The 25335-nt window shown below is 32.4% G+C and overlaps 2 protein-coding genes across 5 annotated transcripts; both read left to right on the forward strand.

Moving 5' to 3' along the window:
• Positions 1-87: 87 nt before the first annotated feature.
• On the forward strand, positions 88-2189 carry LOC133824487 (FHA domain-containing protein At4g14490-like). 4 transcript variants are annotated; one of them, XM_062257375.1, is made up of 2 exons: positions 88-1312; positions 2064-2189. In XM_062257375.1, the coding sequence occupies exon 1, from the start codon at positions 109-111 to the stop codon at positions 1297-1299; it is 1191 nt and encodes a 396-aa protein (XP_062113359.1). In that variant the 5' UTR covers positions 88-108; the 3' UTR covers positions 1300-1312; positions 2064-2189. The 4 variants fall into 4 exon arrangements, with proteins under 4 accessions (XP_062113359.1, XP_062113361.1, XP_062113358.1 ...); XM_062257377.1 differs by lacking the exon at positions 2064-2189 and adding an exon at positions 1930-2063; XM_062257374.1 differs by lacking the exon at positions 2064-2189 and adding an exon at positions 1564-1726.
• Positions 2070-3412, forward strand: LOC133824488 (cellulose synthase-like protein G2). The gene is made up of 4 exons (XM_062257378.1): positions 2070-2191; positions 2306-2484; positions 2590-2937; positions 3031-3412. Exons 1-4 carry the CDS (start codon positions 2077-2079, stop codon positions 3190-3192), a joined length of 804 nt encoding a protein of 267 aa, XP_062113362.1. The 5' UTR covers positions 2070-2076; the 3' UTR covers positions 3193-3412.
• Positions 3413-25335: the final 21923 nt, after the last annotated feature.

A 25335-nucleotide genomic window follows, 5' to 3' on the forward strand; every position in this document is an offset into this window, starting at 1 on the left:
ATTATTTTTCTTCTTATCCAGGTCCACGTGGCAACTGGGGTCAGAACCACGTATACCACTAAACTAATTAATAATATAACTTGAATACCCCCCTTTTTCTTCTTCACGATGGCTCTCAAACTTGAAATCACCCAAGGTCCTCGAGCCGGAGAAACCCTAGAATACCGGCCCGGATCCACCATTCGAATCGGTCGTGTTGTCCGGGGTAATAACCTCACCATCAAAGACTCCGGCATCTCCACCAAGCACCTCTCCCTCGAATCCGAATCTGGCAAATGGCTACTTCAAGACCTCGGCTCCTCCAACGGCTCTTTCCTCAACGACCAACTGATCGACCCCGACGTCCCCGTCGATCTCAGTGACGGAGACTGCATCAAGATTGGAGAATCCACTTCCATCTCCGTCAAGATTGAAGTCCACGATGGGAGCTACTTGAGGCGGAGCTCTAGGCGTGGAGTTCAGGAGAAGGATGGTGGAGCTTCTGGTGCGACTAATCGGGGTAGGAGAGGTAAGGTTGCGAAGGAAAAGGAGAAGGAAGTGGAATGTGCTTTGGGGGTGGAGAATGCAGAGGCGGTGGATGTAGTTGAGGTGGTTGAGAAACCAAGGCGGGGGAGGAAACCTAGGGTTTTGAAGAGTGTGGTTGAGGAGAAGGAGAAGGAGGAGCAAGAGCATGAAGATAAAATGGGGCAGCTGCGGCAAGTGAGAACGAGGCGAACTCGGAGCTCCAAAAAGGAGGAAAATGCAGTGTCTTGTTCAGTTCTTGAGAAAATTCCAGAGAATTCTGATGTAGAAGGTGGACAAGTTAAGGTTGGCAATAAGAAGAGTACTCGTGCCGGCGGTGGCACAAGGAGGAGGAAGAATTCACCACAGAAGTCGCCTGATTATGTTGAAGTTATTGATCTTAAGGATGAGTTGATTATGAGGGAACATGAGTGTGAAAAGGCAGTCAGCGAGCTTGGTGTCGAAGAAGTTTGTGAAAAGGCCGTCGGGGAGCATCGTGTTGAAGAAATTGGTGAAAAGGAGGATCATGGCAGAGATGCTTGTGGCATCAGTGGAGAGGCAAAAAAGGATAGTGCTTCTGGTTCTAAAGAGAAGTTGGGTGAATCTGGAAAGGAGCTGGATTTGGAGAAGATGACACTTGGAGAGTGGTTTGATTATTTGGAGATTGCTTTGCCGAAACAGATAATTGAAGCAAGTGAGGAGATGATCAAGGGTATGAGACTGAAAGCCGAAAGGGTTCACAATTACATGGTAGAGCATGAGAATGAGAAGGCCAAAGTGCCTGTAGGCAAGAGTTAGAAGCACCTATTGTGTAAGATGCTAGGTTTTTCCACATTTAGCTTAGAGTTCTTCATTTAGTTCGTGCTGTAAATATAAATATTAAATGTCTTATTCCTTATCCTCTTAAGGCTTCAAAAGGAAATTATTATTTTGCGGTCGACTATCTTTATATTGCAGCTTGTTACTAACTTCATGCTAATTTGTCTGCGTATTGAAGTTTTCTGCTTTCATTTATTGCTGTTGCTAATTCAATTTACTTATTCAGTTCTTCATTGGTTTCAGTAGCTTATCTTTTAAGGTTGCATTCTGCTCAATGGAGATTATTTTTTCTTCAGAGATAACATCCCAACAAATTTCTCTTTCATGTGAGCCTATATTGAAGATTGAAATTGGAAATTTAGTTGGAATGCACTTGCACTAGAATGAAAGGCCTTTTGAACTTTAACAGCTGGTTTTGTCTTGTGAAAGAATGAAGATAATATTATCATTTATTGTCACTTTTAAGTTTTAACCATGAAATTTTCTTGCTATACTTTCATTTAGTATTCCTTTTAATTACAGGATCTAATTTTATGAAGATTTTTTTTTATTGGCTGTTTCTTTTAATGTGTAGCCTTCTAGATGTTTAATCAATTGCTCGTTTTGCAGTCTTACTGAGCTCTATCTCCACTGAAACTATCTGTAGTATATTTAGCTCAACAAATGTTTTAAAGGATAAGCTTCTCCTTAATGGCTTCTTTTATCGTCAACTTCATGTGTACTGCGAATGCCTTACAATGCAGGCTTGGTGACAACATGATCTATAGCATATATATATGGCAAGGTATGGATGGACTGGATGGACCTGTATTGTCTGGTAAAGGCTTTTTCCTGAAAAGGGTGTCCTTATATGGCAGATATGTGGAAGAAGGTAAGGCCGTTGTTAAATTACATCTTTATATGACAGGATAATCATTTGTTAGCAATATGTGTATGTCTTACCTAAAAATAGTATCTTGAACTGGTTATCTGTTTTTATAAACAGGTGCTGATCCAATGGAACTGAAAAAGTATTTTGGGCCACCCAATGAGTTCATGAAATCTCTTTTTAATCACAAGAAGCCTAATGTAGCAAATATTAGAGACTCTTCTAATGCATTGTTACAAGAGGCCAAATTTTTGGCTTCTTGCACCTATGGAAGTGAAACAAAATGGGGTCAAGATGTAAGCTAGCCTTGGTTTATGGACTTGATTTCATTTCTCAACCTTTTCATTGATTATAATTTATAATGACTTATTGATTTCTTCTCCTTGCAATGGGAACCACAGGTTGGTTTTCTGCATTATTCAGTAGCAGAAGATTACTTGACCGGCTTCACCATACAATCCAAAGCCTGGACTTCAGTCTATCTGAGCTCATCAACGCCGCAGTTTTTGGGCTCTGGTGTCACAAATTTGAATGATCTGTTGACTCAAGGAATAAGATGGAGTTCAGGGTTGGTCGAAGTCGGTATCTCAAAGTTTTGCCCTTTTGTTTATGGTCCCTCCAAAATGTCCTTTCTTGAGAAAATGAGCTATGGATATCTCTCATTTTTTCCCCTCTACTTCTTACCTTTGTGGTGTTTCGCTACTGTTCCTCAACTATGCTTGCTTAGTGGTATTCCTATGTATCCTGAGGTAAATATCATATACATACACCACTCGTTATCAAAAGAGTAATATCAAAATCACTATAGAATTCCCTAACAATAAATCTACATTCTCTAACAGGTTTCAAACTCATTTTTCATTGTATTTCTGTTCATCTTTGCCTCCTCACTTGTTCAACATTCTTTTGAGGTCTTCATCACTGGTGGCTCACCTCGCTCAGTGATAAATGAGCTAAGGTTATGGATGATAAAATCAATCACATCTCATCTCTATGGGAGCTGAGGATTGGTATGAGGGAAGCCAGTTTCTTGCTCACCAACAAAGTTGATGATGACGAAACAGTTGAACTATACCGAAATGGAAAATTCGATTTCAGAACACCAGCTATGTTTCTTGTTCCGCTGGTTGTTCTAGTTATCCTGAACGTGGTTTCTCTTCTTGTGGGAATCACTAGAGCTATCCTTGTTGGAAATTTGGACAAGATGTTTCTACAAGTTTTCTTGTCTCTCTATATCTTGGTCATAAGCTACCCCATAATAGAAGGGATGGTAATAAGGAAGGATAAGGGACGTATTCCAGCATCGATCACAGTATCATCTGCTACATTTTCTATGATAATTTTCTTCCTAATGGGGCTTAGATTTTTCATGTACTAGTGCTTGTTTTTTACCCTTTTTTTTAGTTTAGTTTTAATAAAGAGAAGCTCTTCCTTGTCTTCTCCCTGTCTCAACGAGATAAAGATTATAAATTAGGAGAATATTTAAATACTACTACTTGTGGGACTGTTTTATGTATTTAGTTATTTTAAAAGGAAATTCATTGAGGCTAGTTACTCGCTCATGGTATTTGACATATTTAAATTAATAACTAAACAAATAAAATACGACAAATAAATTTTGATGAAGTTACAAATAAATAATGAAAAGATATGCACGCAAAAATTAGCAATTGTAACATGATAACAACTTTTCTCTTTTTTGGCTATATAATAATAAAAGGAATTAAAAGATTTAGTCAAACACTCTCCATTGTCAACAGAACAGATATTGTGTTGTGTTCTTATAAGATAACAGGACGAGGAAGGAGAGTGCATTTCATTTTTATTCCTTAAGAGAAAGAACTCCCATACCACAAATAAAATGGTTCAATGCTCAATAATGAAACTTCCAAACATCCATTAGATGTATCTATATTAGACTTTGAATGTGGTCTCCTCAGATATTAAGTAATTGTGTATATTTGAATGTAGTTTTACATAAAAATAAAAATAATAATAATAATGTAATTTATATATCATATCAATATACATATACATATAACTGAGATAATTATAGTTATAGATAATTTTACATCATTTATAAATAAACTAGAAAACATAACCGCACTTCGTGCAGTCTTTTGTAATAATTAAAATATATATATTTTTTAGAGATTGTATAGTAGAGATTCTTTTTTATCCTACTTGTACAACATGCTTCTTTCATGGACACGTGAGGATGTCTTGACCATAGTGTTTTAATATTGATATTCATTGTATAGCAAATCTCCTGTAGGTTTTCGAAAAATTCTGAATACTAATTTGAATATAACTATTAAGAATTTGAATAAGTCGGTTATGACTCTATTAATTACTTTTATATTTTATTATTATTTATTATTAAGGGCATAAAACCCGACAAATGGTACTTAAGGAAACAAGAAATAATTAAAGAGGTAAAACGATGATTTTATCCATGCTTTAATTATGAAACATTAATAGAGAATTGAATTATATATAATGATTAAATCGATGGACGCTTTTTATCTTTAAAAAGTACTATGTAAATAAATATCTATAATTGCAATAGTATAGTCTCATATTTTTAGTGGAATAATATTGAAATTAATAAATTAATGTTATTATATTAAAGAGATTTAATTAATAATATAAATTTATTGGAGCATGAAATTGTAGGCCTATAGGTCCCCAAGGTGACTCCATCAACATTATTTAAAGTAAGAGTTGAAATTAGAAAAAATCAATGAAAAGACATATTTGGAATAAATTTAGTCTTCAGGGCAAATATATAATTGAGATTAATTAATTAATTATTAATTTTCTAAATAAATTAATTATAATTTTTTAAAATAATTTTTTCAAAATTTATAAATAATAAAAATAATTAATTTTAAATTAATTAGTTTTTATTTATGTGAAAAATAAATCTGATAATTCAAATTGAATTTGAATTGGTTTAAATTTATTCAAATAATTAAAATATTTATCTAATAAGGTTAGTTATTAGTTCTTAGATATTTTATCATTTTTTAATAAATAAATTATTAAACAATTAATAAATAAATGTGTTAAAACACATTCCCTGAAAATTGGACATGTGTTACACACAAGTCATAGTGATTGCACAAGAATCTATCTTGGATATATTTTTTATTTAATTTAATATTTTATGATTAATAGTTGTTTAATTTTAAAATTTGAATTAAATTAAATTATAAAACAATCTGATAAGATTTTCTAGATATTCAGAAGTTTAAGATTCAGATTTTTAACAGAGATAAAAATATATGGTATCTTTTCTCTAAACCTAAAAATCTATCTCACACCTAAATTCCAAGATCTCATGTGTCAAGCACATCTTGTGAATCACTAAAAATTCCACTGTCGTTGTACGTGTCCACACACGTCTTGAGGTGAGATAACACTTTGGAAGATCGTGGTCTAAGTACTTGGATATTGCTAGGATAGGATGTTCATTGGAGATACGAAAAAATAGCAATGAATCTTGATAGTTCATCAACATGTATAATTCATAATCTAGTCTATTTCATTGATTAATGTAGGTATATTAATGGCTCTGTAGTTTAAATAAGTTTTTTTGAAATCTCTTGGGCCCACAATCTCATGCATTCCGCTGCGCACATGGTAAACATGTTACCAACACCAGGTTCTCTCAAGCTAAATGTGGATGTTGCACTCAATCTTGAGAATGGACTCGTTGGTTTTGGTGCGATTGTTCGCTATTCAGAATGCTTTCCTTTAAGTTATTTTTCCAAATGACTTTCTAGATTCTTGTCATCAAAAGATACTGAGGCTTTGGCCATTTTTTTTGTTTTGTCTTGGTGTTTTGAGCTTGATTTTTCATTTCGACTATTGAGAGTGATTAAGAGGTTGTTGTTCACTCTGTTCTCTTTTTCAATAATTTTTTTTCTTCAGTAAAGTTGTCTTATTAGGAACATTAGATCCTTGTTATCTGTCTTTCCATGTGTATTTCTAACTCATGTTGTGCATAAGAGTAACACTGCTGCTCATGGTTTAGCTAGATATGAATTTCATATAGAAAAATTACTTGGTTGGAAGAAATTACACATTTTATCATGACCTATGACTCCATGATTTTCATCAAATGAGCATTTGGTGAATTTGTTAAAAATAAAATTGGGGTAAAGTAGTAAAAAAATAAAGAAAAAGGAAAAAAAAAAGTGTAATTGTAATTTTATTGTTTATTAATTAAAAAAAAGTGCTTGTGTTGAAAATTCAAAATCCGATTCGAATTGGGGGTTGGAAACGGTTTCCTCTCATTCTAGCTTTTCTTCGGGGTATTGAGTTATATAACCTTCTTCACCGAACAATTTAACAATATGACCTCTTATGATTCAAATATATATATTTTTTTTATTAATTTTTTTTTTACAATTTCAGTAATAAAATTACTAATATATCCCTACTCTAAAACTTAATATTAATATTAGACTTAACATTACAATACAAAAAGCATCTCACACAACAGAGACACTTCCTTTCATACAACTCAGTAGACTCTCTGGTAATCTCATTTTCTCTATCTCAACTAACTCAAGTGCTTTTCATTTGAGCTGGCTTAGTATTTTTTAAGAGTCCAAGCTTGTCTAGCCATTTGATAACACTATTTATCTTCTTCAATTTTTTTTTCTTTAGTTTTTCTTCAAACAAAGGTATGTAATTTTAAATCTTAAATAAGAACAAATTGCAACTTGTTTCTATGAGTGGATTAAAAAAACTTGATAGACAACTAGTTTGATTTTTGTTCTTGCTAGAGTTTTGCTATTAGTGGGTAAATTTATTTTTTTCTTTATATATTCTTGATGATTTAAAAAATGCAAATCATATGTTTGTGAAAATGTCTCAATGAACTAACTTTATTAAATTAGATTGAGATTTTCAACTCATATACAATATGTGCTATTGCTTATGGTTTGATATTTGAAATGAATATTTACATTGTTTGTACTACTTCATTATCTTTTTTTGTTAAAATAATATATTGGATTTGTGATGAAGAGTGTACATATTAGCTTAGTTTTATAATTGATATGTTAACAATTTTGTTTTTATTGAAGATTTCAGACATGGTGCATAATCACTTCAAGTCAATTTCCTTAGACCCATATATTCAAATAGATCTTATTATAGTGTTTGGGTAATGATATTTTTATGTAAATTTGCTTTCTATTAGCGTTTTTAGGTGGATCGACTGTCCAATTACCCAAGTTCAACTCTTATACACTCTATTTCTTGGATTCCATGGCACAGATGAAAGTACCAAGCATTAGAGATCCACAACAACCGATTCAACGACGGTTGATTATTCACGAATCTAGTCCGGAGTCGTGCTCAAAATCGTCGGATTCTAGTGTGCCACCACCACCTCCAGCAAACACAACAATGACTCAATCAGATAATTAGGTAAATGAAGTTAAATACATTTTTTCTATTCTTGTACTTTTTTTATTAGATAATATATTTAATTGAAATCAATTGGCTATAAATTTAGAGCACTAAAGGCATGATTTGAAAAATATTGGTCTAAAGTGTAGAACTCAACCAAAACAAGTAGAGCTCAAGGGTTATGGTTGAAATTTTAAAAAATGCAATGAACTTTCAATTTAGAGCTCGACTAGCTTGAGTCGAGATTTGCAAAGTCTAATTGATAGGATAGAGCTCGACCATATATAGTTGAGATTTCCAAAGTCTAATTGATAGCATAGAGCTCGATCGGTGAGTAGAGCTCAACCATATATTGTTGAGACTTCCAAAGTCTAATTAAAATTATAGCATAGAGCTCGACTGATGTGAGTAGAGCTCAACCAATGAGAGTGGAGCTCGACCAATGAGAGTGGAGCTCAACCATACAAAGTGGATATTTCCAAAGTCTAATTGAAATTATAGAATGGAGCTCAACTAGTGTGAGTCAATAAATGCCATAAATAGTCAAGAGTTCCAAAACATAATTGAAATTGTACCATAGAGCTCAACTAGTGTGAGTAAAGCTCTACTGATGAGAGTAGAGCTCAACCATACATAATAGAGATTTCCAAAGTCTAATTCGTTGTAGAAAAGAGCTCAACTGGTACGAGTAGAGCTCGACTGGTGTGAGTAGAGCTCGACCATACATAGTCGAGATTTCAAGGCTTAAGTAGAGCTCTACCAAACATGGTTGAGATTCCAAAATTTTAATGAAATTTTCATAGGTTTTCTCAACTGGAGTGGGTAGAGCTCGTCTAACATGTGTTTTACTCTATTGATTAAAATTTATCCTTCTCTTGTATTTAATTACTAGGTACATAATGAAGAAGAGTCAGTGACATGTTCTGAGAAACAATCGGAATCACATGTTGATGAACAATCAAATTCTTCCTCTGTGCCACGACAGAATACACATCCAGTAAGTTTTATTTTATAATATATTTATTTTTTTATGTTATTTATTATTGAGAAATATGATATTTAATTTATTGCAGATCGAAAAGATTCCTCGATTGAAGCCTATATTAGAGGAGAATGAACACTTTGAGTGAAAGATAGGTGTAAAAAGTAAGATGGATGATGTCACAAAACTTATCAATGATGTACTAAAGAATGACCCGACCAACTTAAAATTGTTCAAGGAATCTCCATTCGGCCACTTTCTTGAACTTAAAAACTATGAACATTCAAATCAAGCGATGTGGTTATTTCTCATTCAGGAAGGTGATAGAGAATCAGAGATGTGATTTGTTGTTAATGAGGTACCGATCTGATTCTCGTTGATGGAGAATGCATTAATATCTGGGCTAAAATGCTCAGAATATCCAGAAGGGTGGAAAAGTCAAGCTAAGTCAAACACATTTAGAGACAGACACTTTCGTGGGAAAACAATAGTCAGCATTAACGATGTGAAGGCCAAATTTACACAAATGTCCAACCAAAACCAAAATAAAAAAAGGTCGAAGGAATGTAAATGTATAGTCAAGCTCTACTCATATCAGTTGAGTCATATTGTAAAGGTCCTACCAAACTCAACCATGTATAGTTGAGCTCTACTCATGTCAGTCGAGCCATACAGTAAAGGCTCTCAAAACTCAACCATGTATAATCGAGCTCTACTCATATTAGTTGAGTCATACTGTAAAGGTTCTACCAAACTCAACCATGTATAGTTGAGCTCTACTCATGTCAATCGAGCCATATAGTAAAGGCTCTCAAAACTCAACCATGTATAGTCGAGCTCTACTAATATCAGTCGAGCTCTACTAATATCAGTCGAGCTCTACTCATATTAGTTGAGCCATATTGTAAAGGTTCTACCAAACTCAACCATCTATAGTTGAGCTCTACTCATGTCAGTCGAGCCATACAGTAAAGGCTCTCAAAACTCAACCATGTATAGTCGAGCTCTACTCATATCAGTTGAGTTCTACTCATATTAGTTGAGCCATATCATAAAGGTTATACCAAACTCAACCATGTATAGTTGAGCTCTACTCATATCAGTTGAGTCATATTGTAAAGGTTCTGCTAAACTCAACCATGTATAGTTGAGCTCTACTATACATAAATTATCGCATTTAATGAATACAATAATGTTCATGACAATATTTTACTAATAAATAAAATTGTCAATATACTTAATATATTAATTGTACAAAAATATTTGTATTTTAATAATTTTCCTAGACTAAATTGTCACATTTGTTAAGATTCAATTATTCTTATCAAACACATTATCACGTCTCCTATCTACTATACATAAATTATTGTATTTAATGAATACAATAATGTTCATGCCAATATTTTACTAATAAATAAAATTGTCAATATACTTAATATATTAATTGTACAAAAATATTTGTATTGTCATAATTTTCCTAGACAAAATTGTCACATTTATTAAGATTCAATTATTCTTATCAAACACATTATCACGTCTCCTATCTACTATACATAAATTATCACATTTAATGAATACAATAATGTTCATGCCAATATTTTACTAATAAATAAAATTGTCAATATATTTAATATATTAATTGTACAAAAGTATTTGTAGTTTCATAATTTTCCTAGACAAAATTGTCACATTTATAAATAAAATTGTCAATATACCTAATATATTAATTGTACAAAAATATTTGTATTTTCATAATTTTCCTAGACAAAATTGTCACATTTATTAAGATTCAATTATTTTTATCAAACACATTGTCACATCTCCTATCTACTATACATAAATTATCGCATTTAATTAATACAATAATGTTCATGCCAATATTTTACTAATAAATAAAATTGTGAATATAATTAATAAATTAATTGTACAAAAAATATTTGTATTTTCATAATTTTCCTAGACTAAATTGTCACATTTGTTAAGATTCAGTTATTTTTATCAAACACATTGTCACGTCTCCTATCTACTATACATAAATTATCGCATTTAATGAATACAATAATGTTCAAGCCAATATTTTACTAATAAATAAAATTGTCAATATATTTAATATATTAATTGTACAAAAATATTTGTATTTTCATAATTTTTCTAGACAAAATTGTCACATTTATTAAGATTCAAATATTCTTATCAAACACATTGTCATGTCTCCTATCACTACAACAAAAAAGGCCATTTGCGTCAGTTTATAACTGCCACAATTGATTTTTTGCGTCAGTTTGATAGTGACGCAATTGCCCATGACGCAAACCAGAGTGTCATTTGCGTCAGTGGGGCACTGTCACAAACTGGATTTGTGGCAGTGCCCCACTGACGCAAATGCCAGTTTGTGGCAGTGCCCCACTGACGCAAATGACACTCTGGTTTGCGTCAGTGGGGCACTGCCACAAATGATAAAAATGAGTATTTTTTGCGTCAGTTGTGTAACGACCTGACTTTTCTTAACTAGACCCACCGAACACGACTATGACTATCCGGGGTCAATTGGACCCTTACGGTCAACTTTGATAAAAATCGGACGTTAAAACTAAATAAACTTTAGAGTAAACTTTAGAAAATTTTGCATTGGAGTACTTTGAAATAAAGTAGTATTTGAATGGGATCCCATAGTTTTAAAAAAAAAACAAAATGTAGTTTAAACGTAACTTAAGAAATGGTATGTAGCCACATGGCTTTCTTTAGATAAACTAGTAAACATGAGACTGATGAAACTGTTACTGGACTCAGCAGAAAACTTAAGAGAACCCTGACAACCCTGCAGGTCGGTTGTTTCACAGTATGCATACTTCAGACAGAATCCCCTCCAGCTTATTGCACTGCTCCTTAAGCTTTGCCCTTACCTACACACACAGAGTAACTGATGAGCTATAACGCTCAGTAAGGAAGCTAGCTACAACTTATGACTCTACTATCCGAAACAAACTTTGCATAACAGAAATTTATATCTAGAAACTGCAAACTGAGCAACACGTCTAACATATTCACATAAGTCAAAGTGTTGCATAACATACTGAAAACATATAGCTGAGCCATCGTGTTATCTGTGGGGTTTTAATCCCAATGTGGCCTCCACGGCCCAGAGCAACCTCACCTCCCGTACCAAAGGGGTACACTCCGCTAAAACACGATTACTCTACTGACTTGGCGGATAACCCCACTATACGCCTGCATGGGGAATCCGCCCTCACAAGGCCTTGTACTGAGCCATCAAGTTATCTGTGGGGTCATGATCCCTGGGTGGCCTCCGCGGCCCAGAGAATACTCACATTCCGTGCCAAAAGGGTAAACTCTGCTAAAACTCGATGACTTTACGGACTGGACGGCGAACCCCACTACACGGCTGCATGGGATCCACCCTCACAAGGTTTCCCTTGACAGCCATAAACATTGCACATACATTCATGATAACTTTACTACACTAAGCACATTCAAACCCGATAGATGGGTACTATCATGCGCATCCAGCCATATAATTACACACATATATAGCATCTAGAATTTAACCAGCAATCTACAAACATGCAAACAATTCACTAGAATCACAACAATCTAAGTTACTCTTGGTGTATACTTCCTTACCTCTTGTCCTTAGCTTTCGCGAATTATATCTTTGTGAGTACTTCCCATCGCGTTTAGACCCTATAATCATATTGGGACAATATGTCTTAGTTTATGCTTTACTAAGATTTTAAATATAAATAAGGAAATTTAAAGTCAAAAACTGGAATTCCCGACCCTGGCCCCAAACCCGAGCCCTTGGGGGTAAAATGACCATAATACCCCTCTCATAATCCCAAACTCAACTTAGAAAATTATTATTTCCAATAATAATTTTATCCTAGGCCATGTTCGAAACTTCAAGTCAAAACTCCAATTATTTCTTAAAATTCCGTTTTCCGATGCTCGAGTCCAATTCACGAGCCCCGAGCCCGCTTCTTGATCTTGAGACTTAAAATTGGTAATACTGTACTTTCTAAAATATTTTCTAAGTCCTTGAAAATATTTTGTAGATTCTAAGTCATCAAATCTAAACTTTGAAACTAACTCCCAAATCTAGAATTTTTCTTGAAGCTTACATAATAATTCCCGAGTCTAGCTTGTAAATTATTATACTTGGACAATTAACTAGAGAATTCTTATCCTTAATTCTCAATAATCAGATTTTTGGTCTTAAAGTACCTAATCCCAAGTCTTGCAGTAACTTTCTAAAGTTTTGGGACCAAATACCACATTTTGTCCCATTTGGTTACAAATATGTAACCATTTGTAACCAGTTGAACACATGCACCCTACTACATGCACGTGACCACCCCAACTTCCATCATCCTCACACACGTTCACCACCATGGCCAGCCGAACCTTGCTTGGACCCAAAGTTCCCCACCATGGCACCCACGGCTTCAATCCCTACACCACCATGCCCATCCTTCGGCCACCACCATCACCACCACCGGCCTCCACGCGTGACCACCCAAAGTGGTATTCCCCATGCACGGCCACCCATTTCCACCATTCTTCAACCACCACCAAATCATCTCAAACTTCAAGACCACATATATTAAACTATCTCCAACCCCTTAATATATGTTTCTAGACCCAAAACACTAATTAGATCCATACAAAATAGCCCACAAATCCATAGCCAACCTAAGAACATAAATGAAGAATCGGAAACGTAAAACTACGAAGGAAATCTATGAATATATACCTCTTACTGTGGCCAGTTCTTGGTGTGTTCTTTCTTTTCCTCGACTTAGTACACAACAAAACCATTTGACATGAATTTGGTACTCAGAATCTAAGAGAAAAATCAACACAAAGGTATGTTCGGACTTACGTTTTTCTTCTGACTATTCTTGCACCGGACTCCCAATAACACTCCCTTCTTCCTCTTGCTTTCTTCTACAATCAAAACAGAGGCTCTAAGGATGTGTCTAAAGTCTGTAACCCAAAGAAAAACCAAAAAAAAAACTCACCTTGGCTTCTCCTTCTTGGACCCGAAGTGGTCGTATTCTATAAGAACACAAAATGTTCTTCCTCTCTAACCTCTCCCAGTTTCTCTCAGGTTTGAAACTACGGCTGAAACCAATGAGGAAGGAAAGTGGTTCCAAATTCCTCCCTAGTAACCTCTAAAAAACTGTCTTGGATATTCAAAAAGAATCCCGCCAATATGTGTGTGCAGCCGAACCCATGCATTTGTTCAGAAAATGCATTAAACTATAGCTAAAAAAATAAATGAATAAAAACTATAGTCTAAATACCAAAATGTCTCACTTTAGCTTAAATTTATGTTTATGATTTTATGTGAATCCTATCAACATAAAATCACAACTTTAATCCCATAAAATTCCTCTTGAATTATTCAGACTCTTGCTAAATAAGTCACAAAATCATAGTCCAAAATAATTCTAAGATTTTACGTGGATTCCAAACACGTAAAATCATATACTTCAACTCTTTGAGCAAGATGTCCATCTTAGATTTATTTCACATCTAAATCCCCATACTATAGTCTAAAGCGATCAACTCACATTTCTTTAATTAAAATAATATTCACCAAATATTATTTTAATTATTATTCATACTCAAAAAAAAAAAAGTTATTTCACATAATAATGTTTACATAAAACACAATAAATAAATAGAAAAATTCGGGTTATTACAAGTTGGGCACTGTCACATAAAGTATTAACCAGGGAAATTGCAAATGTTTATGCCAATTTCCCTGGCCTATTTTGATAAAAAAAAAATCAACACCAGAAACAAAAAAACAGCAGCAGAAACAGAAAAACAACAGTATAATTTTTTTAAAACATTTATCTAGAGTTAACATTTGTGATCAAAACTATAAAAGTAATTCAGATATCAAAGTTAATATATGTACTCTTGTGTGTTCTAAATTTCTAAGTATTAAACCTACTTAAACTAAAATTTCCTCACCAACTTGCTCAAATTACTAAATGTTACAAAAAATTGGGCAGCATTTATCTTATTTCTATCATATTTCCCAAAATTGAAATAAATCTATATTCATCACATAAATACAACAAATCAAGTAATCAATCAAACATGCACAATTACAACCTTATATCACCGCAGCACACAGTCCCAGATCCTATCTCCACTATTTTATAATTCGTACATTCTACTAAGCTCAATATCTTAATTATACATTAAGGTTTAAAATATTACCTCTAATATAAAATCCTCCAAAATCTTGATCTCACCAACAAAATACCTACTCAAATATAACAATAAACAAAAAAATAATAAAAAAGTTAACAAAATATAAAGAAAAATATATTAAAGCTATATTGTAACTAAATAAACAATAACGTGCTTAAAGAAAACAAATAATGTGTTATATGTACTCATTTATATACTTAAACCCGAAATAAAGTTTTTTTTTTTTTTAAAAGTTAACAAATCACATAAAGAAAAATTGACTATAAATATCCTAACTAAATCAATAATAAAATATAACTTAAAAAAACAAACAATTTTAATATATACATATTTAACCAATTAAACCCAAAATTTAAAAAGTTAACAAAATGTAAACAAAAATTTACTAATAATAATCAAACTAAACAATTAATAAAATGAAAGTTATACAAAATATATCCGTTAATATATATACACTCATTTATATAAGTAAATTCGAAATTAAATTAAATTTTAAAAAAAAGTTAATAAAAATAAAATAAATTATAATAAAAAAATTCTAAAAAAATAAAATATTAAAATGCAAAGTTTAAACCTAAAACAATTACATAATCATTAATATAAAACTATCCAAAAATTAAAAAAACTGAAATTATGTCAATTTATAAAAAAAAAATCACAAAAATTAAATTTAAATCACAAAAATTAATAAAATTGCACTTGTGGTAATTGAGCAATGTGGGTTCTTGATGTAAAAAACCCCAAAAAACCAAGAAAGTTTATGGGTTTTCAAACTACAATCTTCAAAAATACAAAATCTATACAAAAAAATTAAAAAAAAACTATATATAAGTTACATAAACATATATAAATCACTATTTTTACATTAAAATTGATAAAAACGTACCTAGGTGAGCAAATGTGGAAGGAGGCGCCGCTGGTTTCTCTGGTTTTTCAAGCATTTTCGTTTCTGAACATTAGGTAAATGAGTCTGTACACGGGACGATGAGGGTTTATTTAGGTTATTTGGGCCGTTTGCGTCAGTGCCCCACTGACGGTAACGGTCGTTTGCGTCAGTGGGGCACTGACGCAAACTCTCCATAGTGAAACGCGCGTTTCACTTAGGCGTTTGTGTCAGTGCCCCACTGACGCAAACGGGCCGTTACCGTCAGTGCCCCACTGAAGCTGTTAACGGCCCGTTTGCGTCAGTGGGGCACTGACGCAAACGGCCCCATTAAACAGCGTCAGTGTATGTTATGACGCAATTGCCCCATCATTTGTGGCAGTGCCTAACTGTCACAAATGCTAATTTTTGGTCAACAGCGTCAGTCAACTGCGTTGACTGACGCGTTTGACTGACACAATTGCTCTTTTTTGTAGTAGTGTATCTACTATACATAAATTATCGCATTTAATGAATACAATAATGTTCATGCCAATATTTTACTAATAAATAAAATTGTCAATATACTTAATATATTAATTGTACAAAAATATTTGTATTTTCATAATTTTCCTAGACAAAATTGTCACATTTATTAAGATTCAATTATTCTTATCAAACACACTGTCACGTCTCCTATCTACTATACATAAATTATCGCATTTAATGAATACAATAATCTTTATGCCAATATTTTACTAATAAATAAAATTGTGAATATAATTAATAAATTAATTGTATAAAAATATTTGTATTTTCATAATTTTCCTAGACAAAATTATCATATTTATTAAGATTTAATTATTCTTATCAAACACATTGTCACAAGCTCGATCACCCATAGTTGAGCTATACTCATGTCAGTTTAGCTCTAAGATGAAATTATCATTAGTTTTCCAAATCTCGATCGTTAACAGTTGAGCTCTACTCACGTCAGTTGAGCTTTATGCTAAAATATTTATCAATCTCTCATCCATCCATGGTCAAGCTCTACTCAAGTCAGTTGACCTCTATGATGAAATTATCATTAGTCTTCCAAATCTCGACCGTTGACAGTTGAGCTCTACTCACATCAGTATAGCTGTATGCTGAAATATTTATCAATCTTTGCAAAGCTCAACCATCCATGGTCGAGCTCTACTCATGTCAGACGGGTTCTATAATGGAATATTTATCAATCTTTCAGCTTCAGTGTCTCTTTTTGGCCATCGAAACTTGATCTCATGGCATTAGCAACTATTGCAGCAGTTGCTTGATGATGCTTTCTTTTTCGACTAATAAGAGAACAAGTGTGAGTGTTACAATAAGTTCGTATTGAGAAACGCTCTGAGATGGTAACTTTTGCTGCACGCACTGGCCAATTGCATGACTTGTCAATACATTTTGTCACATATAATGACTTGGTAGATTTATTAATTTCTGTAATGCCCCGGATTCCCTAATATGGTGTAATGGCTAGTTTAGTAGGCCGGGAGGGCCATAACTGTTTAATTATGCCATTAAATGTGTTTATGCATGTTTATGAGAATTATATTATAATATGATGTTAACTGCATGCATGTGAGTTCACATTTGTTTACAGGGGTGTTTTGGTAATTTGGCCCATTGAGGGTATAATTGTATATTTGTTTGTATGTTAATGACATATTGTGAGACCACATTATGATGTGGATTGGTTTGAGTATTTCGGCATGAGACGATCTTTAAACATGATTTATCGGTTTGGTCATAACAGGTTTGAGCTCGGGGTGAGTCTCGGGGTGACATTAATGATTATAGCATTACCGGAGATTTTAGGGTAACGAGATATGAATTGTTGGTGTTTGAGGATATTGAGATTACCGGGAATTGGGAAGCGTTAATTATGATTAACTGTGTAGGTGGAAGTACCAATTTTACCCTTAGAATAGTTTTTGAAGCTTTTGATGACTCAAGGGTATTTTGGTCATTTAGGGTTGGATATATATGACTTAAGTGGCTGCTGGCTGTAGAAGCTTGTGGATTAAAACAGAACAAAAACAGAGACTTTCTTCTTCCTTCCCGTACATTATCTTCTTCATCTTTCCTTTGAGGTTTTGAGTTCTAGGTGGGGATTCAAGCTAGGGAATTCAAAGGCTGGGTTGGTGGACTTGGTTTAGCTAGAGAGGGAGGTTCAAAGCTGGTTTTAAGGTGAGTTTTGGTCATTGAACTCAGGTTATGCTCTGTTTTCCTTTTAGTTTTTCAGTTTTGATTTCTTGATAGAAGTGTGGATTTGAAGAGGTTTTGATTGATGATAAGTTTGGGTTTTGATGAGGGTGAGTTATGGGTGATGTTTGGAGGTTTAAATGAGTGTTTGGAAGAGGTTTTGAGTTGGTTTGAAGGGCTGGTTTGAGAGGAAAAACACAGGGGAAAAAGTGAGTTCGCGTGCAGCCTTTATGGCTGGTCTGGGCTGGGCGCCGCGGTGCAGCAGGGGAGCGCCGCGGCCCTTGGCGTCTGGCAGGGGAGTCCCTCTCTGTTTGAGGGTGGGCCGCGGCGCAGCAGGGGAGGGTCGCAGGTCATTTTTGCCAAAATGGGGTTTTTAGCTTGGGGATTCAAACCTTAGGCCTCGGGGTTGAACCTAGTACCCGGTTGGGTAGTGTTTGATGTCTCGGAGGCTAGGTTTTGGTTTGGGAACCCTTTGTTATCATTTTTATTGATGAATCCTATATTTTGGTTATGGCCAGGTGACCGTCAAGGGATTTAAAGGTTGATCGTTCTCAGGGGTCGTTCATATAATAATTCTCGCTCGAACCAGAGGTAAGAAAACAGTGTAAGAATACAGTTGCACCCTGTATGGATATATGACATGCATGGTTTTATATTGAGGCATGTTGGTTGATATATGTGGACATGGATTGCATATTAAATGCTAGTGAACGCTGATTACTTGCTTATGGCATTGACTAGTCAGGGACCGACCCTAAGGTCGAGAAACACGCATTGAATGGCTTTATGGCATTAATGCTAGACTGACCCTAAGGTCGAAGAACTTATAAGCGCTTGCCTGGTCTGAGACCAGATGTACTTAGCCAAGGTATATGACCCCGGTGACCGCTTGTCACATGGCTAGGGGACATTTTCCACAGTTACGACTCTAGAGTCGGGAGGAAGGTTATGTTGGTGACCAATCACCATGCACCTGCCCTGATCAAACTTACGAAAGAACCACTTATCAGTTAAGCCTGGTGACCCTATCGTCACATGGCTAGAGGGAGTTGTACCCATCTTTGTGACTTTTGCTACTGTCACCTATCTGTATTGGACCGTTGGTCTCGAATGGTTATTATGATCACTGTTGATATTATATCATGCTTTATTGTGTTTTCTTGCTGGGCCTTGGCTCATGGGTGCTATGTGGTGCAGATAAAGGGAAAGAGAAGCTCACCCAACCCTGAGTGGAGAGCTTGGGCGATGTTGTGTACATATTGGGCCGCTTGACCACTAAGGTCAGGGAGTTCTCAGAGGGACTAGGGGTTTACCCTATTTTTGCCGCTTAGGCCGGCGGGGATTGTAAATTTAAAACAGTAGCAACTCTTTTGTATTATGAACAACTTGCAAACATTTTGAAAGGCTCATGAGCAGTTTATTTACTTAATGAAATGTACCCTTCCCTTTTTACTAGTTTCCACCTTAACCTAATAATAACATCTAGATCACGTTTTTAACCAAAGGACTCGGGTAGCGAGTAAAATTTCCGGTTCACTGTTCACCGTAACTGTCCTGGGGTAGCCAGGGCGTTACAATTTCCATCTCAAAGCAACCCTTTATTGCAATATCATTCAACTTAGTTTTTACCTCGTCTTTGTTCTTGAATTCTTGACCAATTGCCAAATCTGATCCATCTGGGAAACTAAATGGGTCTTCACTAGTGACTTGATTTTGTTAGTCGTGGTGGTCTAATGGATCATAGTAGTTGAGTGGGTCAATGTCATCTAGAGTTGGAGATGATGATGTTGTCCTTTTGTTAAAAAGGTCTATAGGTTCATAACCTATATTAACACAACTTTCGCTTGGTGCAGAAGTAGCATCACAAATATTATTTTCAATGTAGAATTCACGGTCAAAGTAATCATCTATTAAACTTTGTTCATTTTCTTTTATTCCATGTTCAACTTCCCTATCACATATATATTCTCTCTTATAATGCTAAAACTGTCACCAAGATTGTTGTTAAGGTGGAACAGATCCTTCAACGATTGTACACTTATGATGCAAATATTTAGTTCTAACATTCAAATGTAGAAAGGTTCGAAATTTAAAATACTAATGTCGACTAAGTCCAGTTTAGCTCAACTACTATTTTAACCATAAATAATTGAGCAACGATTGAGCTCAACCATGCACCATGCACCCTTGTTTGGTTGAGCTCAACTGTACATAGTCGAACTAGTATCTCACCCATGTTTGGTCGAGCTCTACTGTAACTATCATCTCGAATGAACTCAATCGGGCTCAACTGTACATAGTCTATAACCATTTTCTGGTTTTTGAGTTGAAAATATCAATTTTTCAAAGTGAAACTCACAAAGAAGATAATACACAAATCTCAACTGGGTACAGTTGAGCTCGACTGTGCACAATCGAGATTTACGTATCATCTTCTTCGTGAGTGCTCTCAACTGTCCACAGTCGAGCTCAACTGTACACAGTCGAGATCTGCGTATCATCTTCTTCGTGAGTTTCACTTCGAAAATCGCCATTTTCAACTCAAAAACCAGAAAATGGTTATAATATGGCTAACAATGTACTTATATTGTTGTTTTTTTTTATCACATTTACATGAAAAAACAAACATCTAAGCCAATAAAATACAACTTTCTTTATTTTCACATTCAAATAAAAAATTTAAAAGTTAGGGTTTTTCACTTACTTTACCTTAATGTAATTGCTTTTTTCTAACAATGTCACTGAAATAGATATGTAAGTGTGTCACAACATAATTCTTCTATAGATTTGGAGAGATTTTGAAGAAAAAATGATGGATGGAGAAGAAAAGATCAACCCTATTTTTTTTTCAGATTTTTTTTGGAGCATCTTTTTTTTTTCTTCTTGTAATTAAAAATAAATATAAAAATAAAAGCGGCATTATTAGAATACCAAAGTTTCATTAAAGGAGGAGGTTAGTGCAGCTAAAATTTGAAAAATAGAGGTTACAAAGCTAATAGAAAAACTTTTTAAGGTTATATAGCTTAATTATCCTTCATTAACGCTGTTGTACTTGATTTTCAGGTCTAAATATTTTTTTAGTTACCAATATTACTAGTTTAGTAACTTGTTATTATTTGTTTGCTAGATTTTAGTTTTATTGGATGTTGTTTGGGTTTGTTTAAAAAATTTAGTATTTAGCTATTGATTTATTTTATTTTCTAAGTGGTTATGAGTTACCAATCTGTCTTTCTTTTTTTTTTTTCCTTTTTTTTTTTACACTATTGTACACCTTTTGATTTTGTTTTTAGAAATATTAGTAAATGGAACCTGAAAATAATATTTTTTGTTGTAGTGAACATTGTTTGTGTTTAAGAAATATTAGTATTTTGTTACTATTTTTTTCCAGCTGCTAAATAGCTCCTTAATTTTGAATATACTGGTACTTTTGCAAGTTTTTCAAACTTAGTAACTGATTATTAATGTTTTCAGTTAATAAGTAATAATAGGTTACTAGTTGAAATATAGTTGTTAATTTAGTAACCAACGATGATCAAATTTTTAAAAATGATAGTTACTGATTATGATTATGTTATTGATTTAATGTTCCATTATTGTCATGTTTATGATTTATTTTATATATCTCTTAGTTTAGTAACTGGTTATTAATGTTTCAATTCTTAGCTAGTTTTGAATTACTAGTTGAAATCTGAATATTGATTTGGTAACTAGTTACTGTCATATTTATATAAACATTATTATTAAGTAATTGATAAAGTATTTAGGTATTTTCATGCTCTGGTTAGACTAATTATTGCCATGTTATTGTTTTAGAATCAAATTTAGTTTGATTTAAACAAATAATGACTTATTTTCCTGATCTATTTTTTTTTAATCATTGAATTAAACAAATTGATATTCTGTCTCCCTAAAGGATTATTACCTTTTTTTTATTACTCGGCAAGTTTCATTCTTTTTTATTTTTAATATGTATAATTTTGTTATAATTTTAACTTCATTTCATTTTGTTGTCCCCGCCATTTTTCTTAATTAATAGAAAACTCAAAAGAATCACATCTCAAGTCTGAACTATAGTATAGTTATATAATGAATTGATCTCTATTTAAAATAAGGAAACATTAATACAATAGTAACATCTACACTTCATACAAATAATAATATCAACTTAATTAAAGAACGAAAGAAACATTACAATATATGATTAATTAGTTTATTTTGTGTTTTAAGGATTTTCAAGATATTTGGATGAAAAATAATTAATTTTGGATATTTTACAAGCAATGATTATGCTCGAAATTACAAGTCTGAAACTTCACACTTGATTTTGATAATTTTCCAATACTTTTTTGGAAATCTTTATAGAATTACAAGCATTAGATATTTTTCTTAATTTTCCATAGCTTTTTGAATCGTCTAATTTTGAGCTATATCGAGGAAGTTATGGTAAAAATACCGTTAGCGGCTGCAATTGAAGAAAAATGAAAAAACGGAAAAAATGCTACGTCCGCGGCCAACCACATCCCAGGTTGCAGCCACACCAACAGAGACCAGCAGCTGCGGCTAGCAATGTCCGAGGCCGCGGGCGACGCCCGATTTTCTAGAAAATTCAACTTTAAATTTTAAATTTCAAATGTATTTTCAAGTGGCTATAAAATGAGTTAGGGTTAATTTTTAGAATAACTTTGGATTGTGAATTTTAGAGTTTATAGCGGCAGAGGAGAAGAAAAAACATCATCATCTACATTGTCCAATCTAGTTTTTCTGTCTGCTCTAAAACTTCTTTATTTTCATTGAATATTTATGTTCGTGATCATGAATTTGATTATGGAGTAGTTTCTTTTTAGGTTAATGGTTATTTCAAAACCTTAGACATGAGATCTTGAATGTATTGATTATTTTATTCATTCTATTCCCTTGTATTAAATTGCTTCTATTTTTCTATTTGAATGCTATGAATCTTGCAAAATCTTTAGATGGTCACTAATTATTAGGAATGTGCATTGTTCTATTATCATCTTAGGATTTCTATTCACCTAATATAGTTTAGGATTCTAAGTAGAGTGATAAATTGTAATTATGGTATATTGTGACGGGTATTTAAATTGTGATGAAGAATAGAACCTACGTTAAATGAATTACGTGCTTGATGAATTTGTTGCATAGATTAACTTGTTTCCATTTAATGTAATGTTTTTCCTGGGTTAAATAGATCGCATGTTTAATGGATTTATTACTTGGTAAAAATGATTAATTAAGAGCGCTTAACTTTAATTAATTATAATAGGAAAACTGAGATAATTGATTGTTTAAGTGTTATCTGCGGGGTTAATAGTTTAATTAGGAATGTGGAATATTATTCATCATTGTTAATAGATTGATTGTTGAAGGTGTAAAATAATTCTTAATTGTTTCTTTTAATTCGTATTATCCATTGTTATTTGTTTATTACTTTATTTTATGTTATTAAATCTTGAAATAAAATCTCCTATTTAATTCTTGTTTGAATGATAAATTAAATAATAGCCTTTGTGGGTTCGACCCTTACTACCACTTTACTAATAATTTAGTAAGTAATAATGAATAAATATATTTAAATTTGGTACGACATACGACACACATCAGCTCAAGGATAAATAGGTAATTAGAGGGGTAAAATGGTAATCTAACCTAACTCTAATTACGAACCAATTATTTGAGGATTTGATTGCATGAAATGATTATAATAATTGACACTTAATAAAGTACTCTGTAAATAAAATGTTTATAATTCCAAAAGTGCAATCCATATTTTTAGTGGAATAATATTGAAATTAATAAATAAAATTATTATATTAAAAAACAATATCCTAAATTTATTGGAGCTTCAATTTATAGGTCTATAGGTCATGAGATTGACTCTATAAACACTGTACAGAGTAAGAGTAGCAATATAATAAGTATCATGAGTATATTTATAAAATAATTATGGAAAATGTATTTATTATTTAATCAATTATAATTTTCGTAATTATTAATTAATTAAATTAAATAATTAGTTTTGAATTAATTATGTCACTTTATTTTGAATTAAAAAATTACTTTAATATTTATATTTTGTAAATTTAAATTTAGATAACTAATTTGAAATAAATCAAATATATCTTATTTGTAGATTGATTTTGAATCAATTTAAATTTAATTAATATATTTTAAATATAATAATAAATAATATCTATTTTAATTGAAATAATTAAATAAAATAAAATAAAAAATAGGTGTTGTTACTATGATATATTTTAATTGAATTAATTAAATAAAATAAAATAAATACTATCTATTGTAGCTAGAAATCAAGATTTGTGGAAGCCATTGTTGGCTGTCGTGATGGAGCTGCTTCTCCTGCTTTGGCTGAGATTATTGGCTTGAAAAAGGCTCTAAGTTGGTTGAAATCTATAATTTTATTTTTATAATATACTTTATGTTTTCTCTCAAGATAATATTTCTTCAAATTCTACTATTTTATTAATTACCACAGTTAATGAAAGTATATATATTTAAAAATTGATTTCATTTATTAATTAATAATTGAATTGTTTTTTTTATTATTATTTACTTTACATTTTGTGGAATATGATTAATAATTAACTTTGATATATTAATAAGTGCACTCACTTTTGTAAACTTTTTTTTTATTAATTTTTTAGGAGATAGACTCACTTTTGTTGCTTTAAGTATATAGTATATAGTAATTACATACAGTCTTAGTTAATATTATTTAGGATTTAATATTTTCCATAAGTGCAATTTAGAATCCATTCTTAAAATATTACTTTGATAGAGAATTGTTCTATTAGTCTATATATAAAAAAATAAGATTTTTTTTAGGAAAATACAATTTTTAAAAGGGAAATTCACATATTTACATCAGATTAAAAAAAATACTAAAAATATGGAATCTGAAAAAAATTACAAAAATATGGAGTGATATAATCGTAAATACGGAACTTTTTTTTGTAAATAAAGTTTACAAATTTGTAACAATATAGTTTTTTGTAACTAAAATTTATAAATTTGTAACTAAAATTTACAAGTTTGTAACCATATGTCATAATTTTATAAACAACATTTACAGATTAAGTAGAAAATTGTAACAGGCAATTACAAAACTGTTACAAATTGTTATTCATATTTTTGTAATTTTTGTAAAATTCCGTATTTTTCAATATTTTTTTAAAATTTAAAGTGTTATGTGTAATTTTTTATTTTTAAAAGGGAAAGGGAAATACATGGTCGTCCCTAGGCATAGGCAGGCCAGGCTTGTGCCTAGGGTCCCCAAATAAAAATACCCTATTTTTTTAAAAATGTTATTTTTTCTATACAAAAAGGCCCCATAATTTTACAAAA

This window comes from Humulus lupulus, chromosome 3 (genome assembly GCF_963169125.1).
Source record: "Humulus lupulus chromosome 3, drHumLupu1.1, whole genome shotgun sequence".
Taxonomy (NCBI): domain Eukaryota; kingdom Viridiplantae; phylum Streptophyta; class Magnoliopsida; order Rosales; family Cannabaceae; genus Humulus; species Humulus lupulus.